This window comes from Triplophysa dalaica, chromosome 13 (assembly GCF_015846415.1).
Source record: "Triplophysa dalaica isolate WHDGS20190420 chromosome 13, ASM1584641v1, whole genome shotgun sequence".
Classification (NCBI taxonomy): domain Eukaryota; kingdom Metazoa; phylum Chordata; class Actinopteri; order Cypriniformes; family Nemacheilidae; genus Triplophysa; species Triplophysa dalaica.
In genome coordinates, this window is record NC_079554.1 from 813,184 (window position 1) to 830,155 (window position 16,972).

At 38.0% G+C, this 16,972-nt stretch overlaps 1 protein-coding gene across 7 annotated transcripts in view; it reads right to left on the reverse strand.

Moving 5' to 3' along the window:
* Positions 1–7,016: 7,016 nt before the first annotated feature.
* The window catches only part of l3mbtl3 (L3MBTL histone methyl-lysine binding protein 3), a 38,724-nt gene continuing 28,768 nt past the window's right edge, over positions 7,017–16,972 (reverse strand). For 3 of the 7 annotated variants that reach the window (XM_056765005.1, XM_056765004.1, XM_056765006.1), the window contains exons 18-21: positions 15,009–15,100; positions 10,374–10,531; positions 9,780–9,842; positions 7,020–8,760 (exon numbers count right to left, since the gene is read on the reverse strand). In XM_056765005.1, coding sequence (XP_056620983.1) covers positions 8,617–8,760; positions 9,780–9,842; positions 10,374–10,531; positions 15,009–15,100 — 457 coding nt within the window. In that variant the 3' untranslated portion in view covers positions 7,020–8,616. Of the gene's footprint in view, positions 8,761–9,779; positions 9,843–10,373; positions 10,532–15,008; positions 15,101–16,972 lie in introns of all 7 variants that reach the window. The other 4 variants (XM_056765003.1, XM_056765002.1, XM_056765001.1 and 1 more) reach the window with 3 other exon arrangements.

Genomic DNA, 16,972 nt, shown 5'->3' on the forward strand with positions numbered 1-16,972 from the left:
TAGCTATTTCATCATTATGGTCAAGTATATGTTCTTAAACTCACATCAGAAGACCTCGTGGGGGTTTGCAGCTGTAGAATCATCGTGATTGTTATGGAAGGTCAGCAGTAAAAGGTGGAAAGTGTTTGAAACTAAAGAAGATTTAAGAAGGAGATGAAGAGAGATACTGTATGACTGTTATCCCCTGCGGGACTTTTCGTGTTTGATATGTGAACAGAGCCAATTAGTTTGTCTGGTGAAGTATTTCTTTACAGACTCTCAAGTCTTCCTCTATATCGAGACCAGAATAATACATGCAGTGGAACAAGTCGAGAAAGCTTCAGTCATTAGCACTCATTCATCAGCGCGGTGTTTAATCACTACATGAAAGTATTTATCATTTTTCTGTGTTGTATCTGTTCTTAACTCATTTTCTCAAGTCTGAACTGTTTGTTCTACAATGTTTTTACCGAAAAGCTGTTTTGCAGCTATACATTTGAATTGACAAATGTGTGTGTGTGTGTGTTCCCTCTGTGTGAACTTATTTTGCTTTCTCATTGTCATGGCAACATGCATCAGCGTCCCCATGGAGACCACGCAGTCTAAATCTTGTTCTGAACGGCTGCCAGAGGCGTTCTGTGAGCTCATGAAGGATCTTCATTATCAGAATCATTATTACGTACACAAAATAAAAGAATCATCACATTTATAGTGGCTTTCTGTGAATTCCTGTAAAAAAGCTTGCTAATAACACTCATTTGTGTGTGTAGTGTGATTTTTCACTGCATACATTTTATTCAGCACATGCATACATACATCACAAATGTGCATAATACATTTTTCATCAAAGATCCCGTTTGAAGTTGCCGTTTCTTTCGTTTGTCCGGGTCGGTTGGTTTGTTTCTTCTTCTTGTGTGTTTGTGTGGTTTTAGATGAAATTCACATCTCTTCATACTCGGTGTGTTTGTTATTTCAGACCCGTCTGTTGCTCTATGTAATCTCTCTTCTCATCTTCTGCCTGGTGATGGGAGTCAGTCCTGAAGTCTCTCTGTGTTCACAGCAGTCACAATCCCATAATACTACATGCTTTATAAATATTACAGGGGTACTTCACCCAAAAATTAACATTCTGTCATTTCCTCACTTTCGGGGTGTTCCAAATCTGTATAAATATTTTTTTTCCTACTGTGGGAGTCAATGGGGGGCAAAATCTGTCTGGTTAAAAGCATTCTTCCAAATATCTTCCCCTGTGTTCATCAGAACAAATACATTTATACAACTCGAAGGTGGAACAACTCGAAAGTGAATAAATGAAGACAGAATTTTTATTTTTGGGTGGAGTGTCCTTTTAAGTTGAATAAGATGTGCACATTTGTAGTTTAACGAAAAGATGAATGCCTCCAGACAGTGTCTGTCAGATTTTCAGAGCCCGAGAAAATGCCAAATCAAATTATCTTTATCTCTCAACAGTGTGAAAACGTGAAATATGAAACTACTATTAAAATGTGTTCTTCGTGTCTTCTTTTTTGAGTTTTTGACAATATTCGAGTTATAAGGTATTGTAAGTTAAAGATTGTGAATGGTAGACGTCAGCACACTGTTGAATGTACTTTGAGTTTTATTTGCTCTTCATCTTTCTCTGTTTTTCTTGTGTATATTTTCCACTTTGATGTTTTAAATTATACATTCTGTTCTGACCAATGCCTGAATGGTCATGCTGTGGTATGCAGTGAACGAAAACACGTCAAGTGTGTATATTTATGTGATGTGAAACATTAAACATTTATTAATGTCAGGAGAGAAATGTCTCCCACTGTTGTGCTATCAACATGGAAAATATGACTTGCCCTTTGAGATTAGAAACAGATGAGATTCCATAGCCCGCATTCTGCTGGAGGAAAAGATGTTTTCAGGAGAAATATCCTGATGTCTTCACACTGTTCCATACCAGCCTCATGCAATCATACAGTTCATATTCATTCATTCATTCATTCATTCAAACACACACACACACACACACACACACGCATGCGTGCAAACACACACACACACACACACACACACACACACACACACACATACACAAACACACACACACACACACACACACACACACCTACACACACACACACACACACACACACACACACACACACACACAGTGGTTTATGTCTTGAAGAATCTGCTTGTGAGGGAGAACAGAATAATTCCAGAGCTCAAGCGGTCAGTTTGACCCTAAATGTTATTTATCTGTTTTCATAATGAAACACAGAAACGCAGCAGTATGTAATGGAGATGTTCTTTTAATAAAATCCTAATACAAGTTACGCATTTACAGAAGTGAGTATGATGAACGCGTCAGGATTTAGTCTCAGATCAGTCCTTCCATGCACAATGAGTTTGCAAACACCACGGTCTTGTCTGGATGCCAGGTGGGATTCTTCATGTGTTTTCCTCCCGAGCATGTGGTGCAGAAAAGCTCTCATTACCAGAAGAACGTGTGTATTTTTAGACACTCTTTGACTAGTGATGACACCTACGCTGTCTGCAGCGTCTCAATCCGCCTCTTCTGTACTGATGCATGAATTAAACGCTCGCTGTGTTAAACATCATCATCACAATAAGAGCTCTCTGACAAACTCTTCTCATTCTCTTCACTTAACTGTCAGTCTATCATCTTATTAACAGGTCATTAAATGTGTGTTTGTTCAAGAAATATGAAACATTGTCTTTAGGAAGTCAACAGGGAATGGTATTATAAGGTCACCTGATGGAATGGTGTGTAAAGGTTTTGTGAACAGGATTCTTGATATCTCAGATCATTTTCATTGCCCATCAGGGTATTATGTGTTTCTCGATAAAGTGTTAGACATTCTTTGTGTACATATAGTATCATTAGTTGAAGTGCTTAACCTTTTCCAATGGAACAAAAAACAATTGAACACAGTGTTAAACTGAAGACAGGAGGTCAAATACATCACAAACGGCATGAGGTTGAGTATATAACGAGATCGTTTTGTTTAGTGCGCGGCTCGACCAGCGTGTATTGTTTTTCAGTGATGATGCGCTGTGCTTGTGTCCATCATGACTGCCTGCAGCTGTGTTTCTCTCATCAGCATCATCGCTGGAGCTCATCACACAGCTGTTACACACGCTTTCATTAGAAACCCACAGAACCAGTAGGGGAGGGGTCAGTGGGCGGAGTCAGAGGAGTGAGTGACGTCTCTGAGGGGACTAACCTCTCTACAGACATAATTACAGTAATTCATAATTAAAATGAATGAAATGCTGGATCAGCACACAACAGTATTTAAAAGAAATGAACGAAGAGAGAGAAAGAGAGTGAGAGAGAGAGTGAGTGATGGAGAGCTAGAAAGAGTAAGAGAGTCAGACAGAAAGAGAGTGAGTGAGAGAGATAGAGAGAGAGTTTTTTGAACTCTGCTTGAATAAACACAGAAAACTAGAGCGATGCAGACATCTGTGGTCTTTTAGATAAATAATTGTAGTAGATTAACTCTTTAACTGCTGTGTGTTTGTGTGTAAAAAGATTTTATGTAAATTCATGTATTCTTTATATTGCATGTTAATGTAACATGGTGAAGGTTAACAGATATGTCTTGTTGTCAATGCAGGACCCATAAACCCACAACGATCATGATTTACATTTTCAGCCGTTGTGTGTGGGTGTTAAGTTATAACTTGTGATCAACACATCTTGTTATAAATTCTGTTACTGTCAGTAGTGCTGTTGAGCGACTGAAAGAGTCAAAGCTTTAACAGCTCAGACATCAGCAGACTTTGATGTTTGAAGAATCTCTCTCACACACACATTTCATGTTTCTTCTGCAGCACATTTCTGGAATGCTTTAGGCCTCAATAAATCTACACTGTAATAAATGAACTATAACTGTCACAATATGAAACTTTTTTAAAGTGAAAAAGCAAAAAATGTAGAATGAAGAGCAGAATGAAGTCCGGCTCCTGTCGTTCATCTGTTGTTGTATCAATGACACGTCTGATTGTGTCACACAGACATTAATCATTACGTAGCTCTCTGAAAAGCTTGATTGTGATTGGTCAGTCATGACAGCCTGAGGTCCGTGTTTAAACCAATGACACACTGCTCCCCGCGGGTCTGATCACCCTTTTTTCTTTTATGAAAAGATCATGTAGTTTATCTCTTCCGTGTGATGATTCTCAAATGACAGTGTCAGATAAATCCCACGAATGCCTCGTGTATTTGTGTTGATGTTCTGAACATCACTGATGAGAGTCTGAAATCTGTTTACCCAAAACGGTTTACTCATCCAACGCTCACACACACAACAGTCTTCAATCTAAGACCACCCAGAATAACTTACACACACATACAAACATTGTTCATATTTGAAGGATCTTCCTAATAAGATGTTTACATCACCTGACATTCTGAATTATGCTTAAGTTAAGTCCCAGAGTATCATTCACAACCCCACAATGTGTTTTAGAGAAATCAACGCACTTACATTGAGGATTATTGATGTGAAACTTTGATGTATCCGTTTTCTTTAAAAGCATGATGAATATGAATCTGTACATTAAATGATTGACAAGAGTAAATTCACCCTTAAGAAATAAAAGACGATAAAGTCATGTTTGGTCCTGTTGTCATGAGAAGAGTGTTAATAGATTCATCCCTGATCACATCAACACATGTCAACATCTCCAGAGTCTAACAAAACACATACAGACTATATCCACTGAGAACTACTACTCAATAAACACGAAAACTGTTCTCTTCATAGAACACACTGACGACAAAATTACAGTCGACTGCAAAGATCAACTCTTGTGTGAAATGTGCTTTATATATACAGTTGAAAGAAAAAGTATGTGAACCCTTTGGGCTTACTTGGATTTCTTCATAAATTGGTCATAAAATGTGTTCTGATCTTCATCTAAGTCACAACAATAGAGAAACACAGTCTGCTTAAACTAATACCGCACAAACATTATACGTTTTCATGTTTTTATTGAACACAACATGTAAACATTCATAGTGCAGGGTGGAAAAAGTATGTGAAACCCTAGGCTAATGACTTCTCCAAGAGCTCATTGGAGCCAGGAGTCAGCCAACCTGGGGTCCAATCAATGTGATGAGATTGGATGTGTTGATTAAAGCTGGCCTGTCCAATAAAAAACACACACCAGTTTTGAGTTTGCTGTTCTGAAGAAGCGTTGTCTGATGTGAACCATGCCTCGCACAAAAGAGCTCTCAGAAGACCTACGATCAAGAATTGTTGACTTACATAAAGCTGGAAAGGGCTACAAAAGTATATCTAAAAGCCTTGATGTCCATGTGTCCACGGTAAGACAGACTGTCTACAAATGGAGAAAGTTCAGCACTGTTGCTACACTCCCTAGGCGTGGTCGTCCTGTAAAGATGACTGCAAGAGCACAGCGCAGAATGCTCAATGAGGTGAAGAAGAATCCTAGAGTGTCAGCTAAACACTTACAGAAATCTCTGGCACATGCTAACATTTTTGTTGACAAATCTACAATAAGGAAAACATTAAACAAGAATGGACTTCATGGGAGGACACCACGGAGGAAGCCACTGCTGTCCAAAAAAAACATTGCAGCACGTTTGAAGTTTGCAAAAGAGCACCTGGATGTTCCACAGCACTACTGGCAAAACATTCTGTGGACAGATGAAACCAAAATTGAGTTGTTTGGAAAGAACACACAACGATATGTGTAGAGAACAAAAGGCACAGCACACCAACATCAAAACCTCATCCCAACTGTGAAATATGGTGGAGGGGGCATCATGGTTTGGGGCTGCTTTGCTGCCTCAGGCCCTGGACGGATTACTGTCATCGATGGAAAAATGAATTCCAAAGTTTATCAAGACATTTTGCAGGAAAACTTAAGACCATCTGTCCGCCAACTGAAGCTTAACAGAGGATGGACGATGCAACAGGACAACGACCCAAAGCATAGAAGTAAATCAACAACAGAATGGCTTCAACAGAAGAAAATACGCCTTCTGGAGTGGCCCAGTCAGAGTCCTGACCTCAACCCGATTGAGATGCTGTGGCATGACCTCAAGAGAGCGATTCACACCAGACATCCCAAGAATATTGCTGAACTGAAACACTTTTGTAAAGAGGAATGGTCCAAAATTTCTCCTGACCGTTGTGCAGGTCTGATCTGCAACTATAGGAAACGTTTGGTTGAGGTTATTGCTGCCAAAGGAGGGTCAACCAGTTATTAAACCCAAAGGTTCACATACGTTTTGCACCCTACACTATGAATGTTTACATGTTGTGTTCAATAAAAACATGAAAACGTATAATGTTTGTGCGGTATTAGTTTAATCAGACTGTGTTTCTCTATTGATGTGACTTAGATGAAGATCAGAACACATTTTATGACCAATTTATGAAGAAATCCAAGTAAGCCCAAAGGGTTCACATACTTTTTCTTTCAACTGTATTAAACGATTGGTTCGGTTATTTCAGATGTCTTTCCAATTTTATTAAAAAATCAGTAAAGTAAAAATGTCATGTCAGCTAAATAGTTTCATGACGTAAGCCACACATAAGAAAACCACCACACATTATTTTATATAGTTTGAGAAGAGATGTGGACAATGTGTCAAACTGAGCTCAGATTTGTCTCGTCAAATTATTGAAGATCTCATTATCAACTCAAACATTTCTCATCAAATCAAGATTTTGTTCACCTCTACAATAGACATTAATGTAATACCTCCAGATTCTTCATATGTTTATACAATTACACTGAAAGAACTGTAGAATTTGCTAAATAAAATCCTCACAAGAATTTGCACAAATATGTATAATTAAATTATATCTAAGTAAAATATTTATAAGTAAATGTGCTGGTATAATTCAAGTACAACTAACTAACCAGAATAACGTACATACATTTAGTATTTATTGAAATATTAAGTAAATATAACTTAAAGTAAATAAAAAAAGATTACACTACAAAAACATGCAACTAACAACATACCATATATAAATATACTACTTTTTTACAACATAGATGGTAAAGTGAGAAGTGACTGGTGGTCTCCGTACTGTCATTAACACAGTTACAGCTTAATACGTGAAATAACACTTCATGACTCACATTGTTTCTCCTTCGGCCGAGGCACAAGCACCGCTCTTCTGAACAACAGTTACTACAAAAAACAAAATTTGAAAATAATACCAGAACTCTGTTAAATCAACACAAAACAAGAACAAGTGTTATTCTTTTTACTGAAAAACACTTAAAATGACAGTTCATCTGGAAAATTGGTCTTCTAATGCAATCAGATACAAGGCATGCTGGGAACTACAGATCAACTGCCAAGGTAGTTATATCTACAAAAATGATTTATGACAAAATAAATAAGTACATTTACAATGGGTTTAACATATTGCACATACTTTCTCTTCATAATGCATTATGTTGACACATTATTTCATCTCAAGTTTCTCTTTATTTATTTGTAAATGGATTACAGTGAAGTTTAATTTTACAACCACCAATGAGCTCAACTTTCTTATTTACATGCTTATATTATTTTTCACAAACAAGACCCCTCAAAATCCAAAACAATCTGTTCATCATTGGCTCGTACGACAAGAGGAAAACACCCAAAATATCAAGGCTCTCGTTCAATATAATACTGATCAGATGTGTTATTACATGTGTCCACATGAAGAGCAGATTATCAGCAATTGGTTTTAAATAAACATTCAATTTGTGAAGAAGTCTCATTAACACAAACACTCATCATTTGATTTTAAAGGAGAAATGACAGATGACACAGATTAGATTTTTTCCTCATAATCTATAAATAAACATTCTCTCTTATCAAATATGTTTGTCAGTTATTTGTACCTGGAGATCTCAGATCACCTTCACTTCTACTTGTTTAACAAAAAAATCAAAATGATTCTTGAGCTCAACACACACATGCGTGTATGACATCACAGCAAACGTGTGCAGTAATGACTGAAGCACATGAAACACGCTCAATGTGTTTATCTGTCACTCGGATATTCAAACGTAAACCCTCTGCTGATGAAGATGAATGTTCAGTTTTTACTTTATACATTTACAGGGCCATAGTTTGAACCTTTTATTTTTCCCAAACTGCTGCCCAAACAAGAAAAGAACTTCTCCAACAAATTGATGATCGACATGATTTTTACATCTGAATGTGTTGATGAGATCTAGCAGTCTAGTGTGTGTCTTTAAATTTCTATGAAATGATTCAAACATGAACTGATGGATGACAAACAACTCTTACCGGAGAATACACCGCACACTTTCTAAAAAAGAAACTATAATGTAGAATCCTCCTAAAATCATTCAGAATAATCAATTTAAGCAGAGATGAATATCAGATAATCAGAGAAATGGTGTGTGGATGTGCATTGGCTTAGCACCAGACTTCATGATACTCTTCTAGTGTACATTCACGCACACGCGCACACGCACAGTGTAATGAATGATGAGAAACTATTGTCTGTTTGAAGTATTTAGTATTTCTTCAGTTCATTCTAACAACATGTAAATGTTTCATACGTTGTGAATGTTCACGAGCAGCCCTTAGGTTCGGCTGACATCATGAGGTCAGAGTTCATTACAGCCAGACGTCTCTGTTGTTTTAAACATCAGAATGGAGTTGTAGATCTTCAGAGCCGGTCCCAGTTTAATGCTGAGGATCTTCACCAGGTCCACCTGCGTCAGTAACAGGAACGCCTCGCCATCGATTTGCTGAAACCACACGGAAATCAAACAAATACACGTGTCAGCAGAAACACGAGGGGAATGTGTTCAGTCTGTGTGAAATGAACTCATTTTTCTTCCCTTCATAAATGTCAGAAACAAACGAGGATCATTGAGGAACAGATTTGACATCAAACCCAAATAAATCTGAGTAGAATGTTCATGTAAATGTCAAAGTGATGTGTGTCAGAAACTCAGAATATGATCATGAACTCTTCAGGTGGTAATGATACACGTGCAGGAGAGATCTGGAAATAGCAACTGAGTCGACATACGTAGATTCTGTCCTCCTCAAGCGTGAACTGGAACTAAAAACTAATTTACGGTATGAGAGATGAACACCAGCGGTAACACTGTCTTTATAACACACACGCACACACACACAAACACGCATACACACATACGTCTGGTGATATTTATTAGCTCCGTGGGGACAGGCCCTACCCCTAAACCTATGGATCATAGAAAACTTTTACGTTGTTAGATTTAAAAAAAGGATTGTGTTTGTATGGTTTATAAGCACTATAAGTGTGTTTATTCAGTTTTAGGTCCCTATATGAATATTAAAACAACGCCACAAGAAAATATGAGCAGAAATATATGGGCAGATATTTTGATTGTTTTATGTGTTTGTTCAGCACTGAAATGTCTGCTTGCTATTAAATTGTTGTTTTATGTAAAGGCTTGGAAAGGTCCTCACCTAAATCCTGAAAACAAAACCAAATAATATTTCCATAAAATAAGCCTAAATTAACATTAAAATGACATGAGTGGAGAGAGAGAGAGAGAAGCTGTGAGCGACAGGACTAATAGATTTATTTCAAGCTGTAGCTCTCCGACGGATTTAAACTCCTTGTTAGCAGTTAACAGCTTCTCATTTTCCCGTGACATTACTATAAATGAGTTCAACCACTAAGAACAGAACCCTGCTCTCATCCTTCAGCATCATCATGATTTTGTGCTGATGAAATGTTAGAATTAAAGCAGATGATGATGAAGAGTTTTACCTCCTCTCTGAATGTGCGCACCTGCTCCATACAGCCCGGCAGACCTCGAATAAACTCCATCACCTGAACACAAACAACATTATACAACAATAGACAACAACACAACACTTCATTCTGTGTACGGATCCTGAATAACTTTATATCGGATGTTTATCAATCTATTATACCATGGTCTGTTTGAATACTGGATTCTGATTGGCTAGAAGGTGTGGATTAAAAGCCTTTAACGCATGGGTAGCTCCAGTCAGTTTGATTGACTTTAAACATCATTAAAAGCTTTAACTTGGCAAATAATCATGGTATAAGGGGGATAATCCACATTGATTCGGGTGGTTCATCGCCTCCACATCGTGCATTAAAATCCTTTAATGCATGACTAGCCGTGGATTATCCCTTACTTAATCACCATTTTTCAAAATGATCAAACCCGCATCAGCTCACATACCACCACAAACAACAACACAAACACAACACAGACTCTCACACTGAATTACACTGAAGATTATGATTAACACATAAGATACTGATCAGTTTGTTTGTAAACACATACAGTATGTTGTGTCACGTGTGGTTTTAGATCAAGTGTGTGTGTACCTCGTCCACGCTCCACGCTGACACTTTACTGGCTGTGATGCCTGCGACTGATGGCAGCAGTTTACCGTGCTGATCCCAACACTGAGGCATGCTGGGAGATGAGCCCGAACACGGCATAAACACTGACTGATGCAGAGCCTGCTGTAGACTCAACTCTTCTGAGAGAGAGAGAGAGAGAGAGAGAGAGAGACAGAGAGTGAGAGATAGAGAGAGTGACAGATAGATAGATAGAGAGAGAGAGACAGAGAGAGAGAGAGAGAGAGAGAGAGAGAGAGAGAGAGATTTTGAACAAAGCATTATTACATTATAACAATAGGGACCTGAAAATTAGTAACATTACCAAAAAATTTGTAATATTAAATCCACATAAAATCAAAAGCAAACTCCTCCTCCACCACAGTACAAAACAAACAGTTATAACACCACTGCACTGTCAAATTGTCAATATCATTCATAGCTTTATAGTAATTGAACGCCACAACAATTCTTGACTCAACAAGAGCTTTCAATAAAGGTATCTATTCTCTATTCTTATTGTCTATCCTGTTCTTCTTGAGAACTTGGCTTGACCAAAGAGAAAATGAATCATTTGTCATTTAATCTTCTGCTTTTGGTTGTATCCTGCCCCAAAATAAAAACATCAGGTGTAAACTTCACCCCACATTGAGAGAATATGTAATGAATGGCGCCAGCACCTTAACTCAGAAGACAGCCCTGTGCATAGCAAAACTTCAGAGATTAAACATAACTAGTCCTTTTAATGCCCCCAAGGTGCTTATAACGTGCATCAATAAAGCAGTAATACTCAAATCTGAAGATCCATTTTTCCTGGTGAGTTCAGCCCAGACTCTGATTAAACACACCTGAACAAACTTTTCAAAGTGTTCAAAAACATGTTGCCTTAGACTTCATGATGATTTATTAACTGTGATCTGGGATTCTATATCTAATCTCACAAATCATCCTTTCACCCTGCAAATGGACAAGACGCCTCACCCTTATTCTCTCTATATTTACGCAGTATCACGACATCAACCTCCGGAGCTCTACAGGGACCGTTTTTTGGGTGAACTATTCCTTTAATAATAGACTGATACTCATAATGAAGTATTGATTTTTTATTTTTCTGTTGTACACTGACGGCTTCAGATGGACACAAACATTATGTGATTTTGACTGTTTATAACTCAAGTACAAACAGAAGTCATTGGAGAAATCAACAGAGATAAACTACTAAAAAGGTGCCAGATCAAGGACACAATCTCTTCAGGTCAATCCGATCCGTCCGATGTCTTCATTCATGTCACCAATATCACAAATTATTTAACACTCGCTTGAGGTGATCTTTTTTGTAAATAATGAGAGATGGAAACCCATTTGCTAAATAATTCCCTCAGAAAGTCATGTAACTGCACTATGAGATGACGATACCTGATGCGTGAGCAAAGTCCTCAAAGTATTTCTGTAATTGTTTCACAAACAGCTTGTGCAAGAAAATATTATTTATGAAAATGATAAAATTTAGTGGCTTCTCTAACTTTTCTTACTTACATTTACAGCCAGTTTATTAGGAAGTGACGGTTGACAAGTTGGATGGAAACAGTGCTTATATGCAAATGTTTTATGCAACATTCCGATTTTGCGCTTTTAGTTAAATTTACAACTTTAAATGGAATACTAATTCAAATAAACATAAAACGCTCAGTTCTGGTCCTTGATTCTGATTGGTTGAGCAGAGTTCTAAGCTGTTATAAAATACCCCGATATTTTATAAAACCTTGCTTAACATATGGAATAACTTTTTTATAAAAGCAATAAGCCGTGTGAAGCAGTGGGTTCCACTTCACGTCGTTCTACAATGCCCTTAGCTGTTATATAATACACTGTAACACACTGCTTCACACGGCTTATTGCTTTTATAAAACAGTTATTCCATATGTGAAGCAAGGTTTTATAAAATATGATCATCAGAATTGTGTCCTCATCACATGTCATAAAGGGACAGTTCGACCTAAATTAATTTTCTAAGGTTGTTTCAAACCTGTACACGTATCGTCCTTTGTGTTTATCAGAACAAAGACATGGTTTGGAACAACATGAGGGTGATTAAATCAAGACACAATTTTCATTTGTGGGAGAACTGTCCCTTAAACAAACCATACGCTCCAAACAGGACTCAAACCGGCGATTCAAAGGTTTCCTAAATATAAAAGAAAACTCGACTTCTAGATGATATTATAGTGTTGAAGAGGGTCAGACATCTAGAGAGGCTATTTTAGATGAGCATTCATGAGTGTAGAGCTGAGTGCCAGAGGCCGGACACTGAGATTATACCCTTTACACGCTTAATTCACCCTGACAAACAGGAACAGAAGGGTTCAGAAATATCATGAATCCAGAGAGAGAGGGAGAGAGAGAACGAGAGGGAGAGAGAACGAGAGAGAGAGTGAGAGAGAGTGAGAGAACAAGAGAGAGAACAAGAGAGAGAGTGAGAGAACAAGAGAGACAGAGAGAGAGAGAGAGAGAGAGAGAATGAGAGAGAGAGAGAGAGAGAGAGAACAAGAGAGACAGAGAGAGAGAGAGAGAGAGAGAGAGAATGAGAGAGAGAGAGAGAGAACGAGAGAGAACAAGAGAGAGAACGAAAGAGAGAGTGAGAGAACGAGAGAGAGAGAGAGAGAGAGAGAGAGGGAGAGAAAGAGAACGAGAGAATGAGAGAGAGAGAGAGTGAGTGAGAGAACAAGAGAGAGAGAGAGAGAACAAGAGAGAGAACGAGAGAGAGAGTGAGAGAACGAGAGAGAGAGAGACAGAGAGAGAGAGAACGAGAGAGAACAAGAGAGAGAACGAGAGAGAGAGAGAGAGAGAGAGGGAGAGAAAGAGAACGAGAGAATGAGAGAGAGAGAGAGAGAGAGAGAGAGAGAGAGAGAGAGAGAGAGAGAGAGAGAGAGAGTGTTGTTACAGGGTGTTATTAATTTTGAGAGGTTGTTATTTGAAAAGAACAACCCTTGGAATGTCACGACTGGCCAATCAGAATCAAGCATTGAAATGAGCCCTGTGATAAGCATTTATAACATGAGTTAAAAATGTCACACTATTGGGCAGGTTTTTTATCAGAATCTCTATTTTTATTCATGCAGTTAAAACTGCTTCATAATGCATTTGTAAATGACTTATTCATCTTTAATGAACACATGTATAAATGCTTTATAACAGGTACCTTATTGTAGAGTGGTACCAATGTTTCTAAACAAGTGTATATTTCTGAAGATGTTTGGTGATTCTGATGTGTTGTGGAATAAGAACATCACTGATGTGTGATACTGTGTGCTGTGTGCTTCAACAACGAATGAGCAGAAAGTCTGACTGACATTGGAGCCATTTCCCAGAAATCTCTCTGACTCACGACACGCGTCATAGATCAATCAGCCTGAAATAATCCTCTTTACACAAAACTCAAGTCACTGACATCTTTCTAAATCAAGACAAATGATGACATGATGAAGTTACAGAGGTTCTGAGGAATTCTTCAAGTGAAGACAGGAGATGATGAATTCATGTAATAACCACAGACACATTGAGATTCTCTCCAAACATTTACATTTCTCTGCAGATAAGAGCTTTAGCCTTTAAACAGACACATCTGGAGCCAAACAAATGAAGAATTTGCTCAAGAACACCTCCATGAAACTCCTACAGGATCTGTGCCCCTACAGGATCTGTGCCCCTACAGTACCTGTGCTCCTACAGGATCTGTGCTCCTACAGGATCTGTGCTCCTACAGTAACTGTGCCCCTACAGGATCTGTGCCCCTACAGGATCTGTGCTCCTACAAGATCTGTGCCCCTACAGTAACTGTGCTCCTACAGGATCTGTGCTCCTACAGGATCTGTGCTCCTACAGGATCTGTGCCCCTACAGGATCTGTGCCCCTACAGTAACTGTGCTCCTACAGGATCTGTGCTCCTACAGGATCTGTGCCCCTACAGTATCTGTGCCCCTACAGTAACTGTGCTCCTACAGGATCTGTGCCCCTACAGGATCTGTGCCCCTACAGGATCTGTGCTCCTACAGGACCTGTGCCCCTACACAGGTCCTGTATCATTACACTATAATATGATACACAACACTACACTTTAGTATACAGAAGTACACATTCACACGAAACTAGAGCCTTTCCTATATGTGCATGTGCATAAACTTGCGCACTGGGGTGATGACCTCATCGCTTGAGAAAATACAGGGATTGGCTGCACACATGAAAACGCAAGAGTTTCATTTTCAGATTTCTCCATTTTTGGACCCGGTTTCATAAAATAGAAGTTTCGGGCTCCCAGAACGCCGGATCCGTGTGGACCAAACGCAGATACGCGGAGTCTCCGAGAGGATGGGCTCTTAGTGAATATGTCAGTGACGAATCACAGTGTCCAATGCATGGGATGAATATTTTCTGTCATGATATTGTGATAATTGTGAAGTGATGAATGGTGTGATTGTTCTGTTTGTGATGACAGATGTGAAGCATGATCTCTTCTGTTTAAATGTCACTGTGTCTTCACCATAGCAACAATAATCTGCTCAAGCTTTTGTTTCTATATTTGTGTGACGGCGCTGAGAGTCTCCTCATAACAGAGATTTCTACCTTTGGTTTCAATGACCGCTGACCTCACGCTCTCCACTTCGTCCTCATGTGACGGCTCTTCAATCTTCCGTACTTTACATGGTCTGCCCACCCTGAAGAAGAATGTCAGACATTATCACACGAGACGCACCGTATGTTTACTCTGATGCTTCTGAATTCATCTATCTTTACAATAAACCTTCAGTTTTATGTCTGATGAAGGACCTGGAAAAAAGGTCAGCCACATTATCCTCATTATTTCATTAGAATGGGGAAGGAACCCATGACCTTGGTGTTGTTAGCGCAATGCTCTAACCACTGAGCTCCAGGAAACATACACATTCATATTTTAATGTAGCTTAATTTTGCTTAAAAACAATTTAAAATTATGAAATAATGTCATTTATTTAAAGAACACTTGTCTCATATAACACATATTATCTTATTAGTATGGAATTCCAATACTGCCAAAATTAAAAAATAAATCCATGAAGGAATGTAAAAAAGCAAAAATAAATACAGAAATACAAAAATATATTTTCTTAAAATAGAAAAATGAATGAAAGATAGATATTTAAACTTATATACATATATATAACTTTTATTTATTTATACATTTTTGTATTGAGTGTGACCACATGAGACAATAATGCAGTATATTACAGCATTTACTATAGTAAACTGCAGGCTACTATATTTTATAATAACGTATACTGTAGTGCACTTATAGTGAGGTTCAAAAGCCATTAAGGAAATCGAGCATGATTTTTCAAAGTGTAAGTGTAGAAACATGTTTTTTGGCAGATTTGTATGACCACAGTTCTTCTACAAATAGCACCTTTAACTCTGGATACTGTAGAAACACCACGGTCCATTTGTGCTTACAATGGCTTTACTATAATAGTCAATACTGTAGTTTAAGCTATAGGAGTGCTAGTCACACACTAGTTAAACATTATATGAATATTACTTTTTCTAAAGAAAAGAATGAGAAATATATATATTTAAACTCATATTTTATAAAATCTCATTCTTTTTTTTAGAAAAAGTTATTTCTTTTTTTGTTGCTTTTTATCACATTTCTTTTAGGATTTCTTTTTAAGTATTTATTTCTTTTTAATTTGAGAAGAATTGGAATTCCAGATATTGTAAGGGTTTTTCCCATCAGTGAGGCTAAACACATGACAGACAGATGTTCTGTAAAACTGCTGTGATACGATACACATTGTTAAAGCTGATATACAAATAAAAAAACTGATATGACATAAATAATACTTTTGGAAAGAGAAGTTAAACTTGACCTCATCACTCACTTGCGTGTGTATATACAGTTGAAAGAAAAAGTATGTGAACCCTTTGGGCTTACTTGGATTTCTTCATAAATTGGTCATAAAATGTGTTCTGATCTTCATCTAAGTCACAACAATAGAGAAACACAGTCTGCTTAAACTAATACCGCACAAACATTATACGTTTTCATGTTTTTATTGAACACAACATGTAAACATTCATAGTGCAGGGTGGAAAAAGTATGTGAACCTTTGGGTTTAATAACTGGTTGACCCTCCTTTGGCAGCAATAACGTCAACCAAACGTTTCCTATAGTTGCAGATCAGACCTGCACAACGGTCAGGAGAAATTTTGGACCATTCCTCTTTACAAAAGTGTTTCAGTTCAGCAATATTCTTGGGATGTCTGGTGTGAATCGCTCTCTTGAGGTCATGCCACATCATCTCAATCGGGTTGAGGTCAGGACTCTGACTGGGCCACTCCAGAAGGCGTATTTTCTTCTGTTGAAGCCATTCTGTTGTTGATTTACTTCTATGCTTTGGGTCGTTGTCCTGTTGCATCGTCCATCCTCTGTTAAGCTTCAGTTGGCGGACAGATGGTCTTAAGTTTTCCTGCAAAATGTCTTGATAAACTTTGGAATTCATTTTTCCATCGATGACAGTAATCCGTCCAGGGCCTGAGGCAGCAAAGCAGCC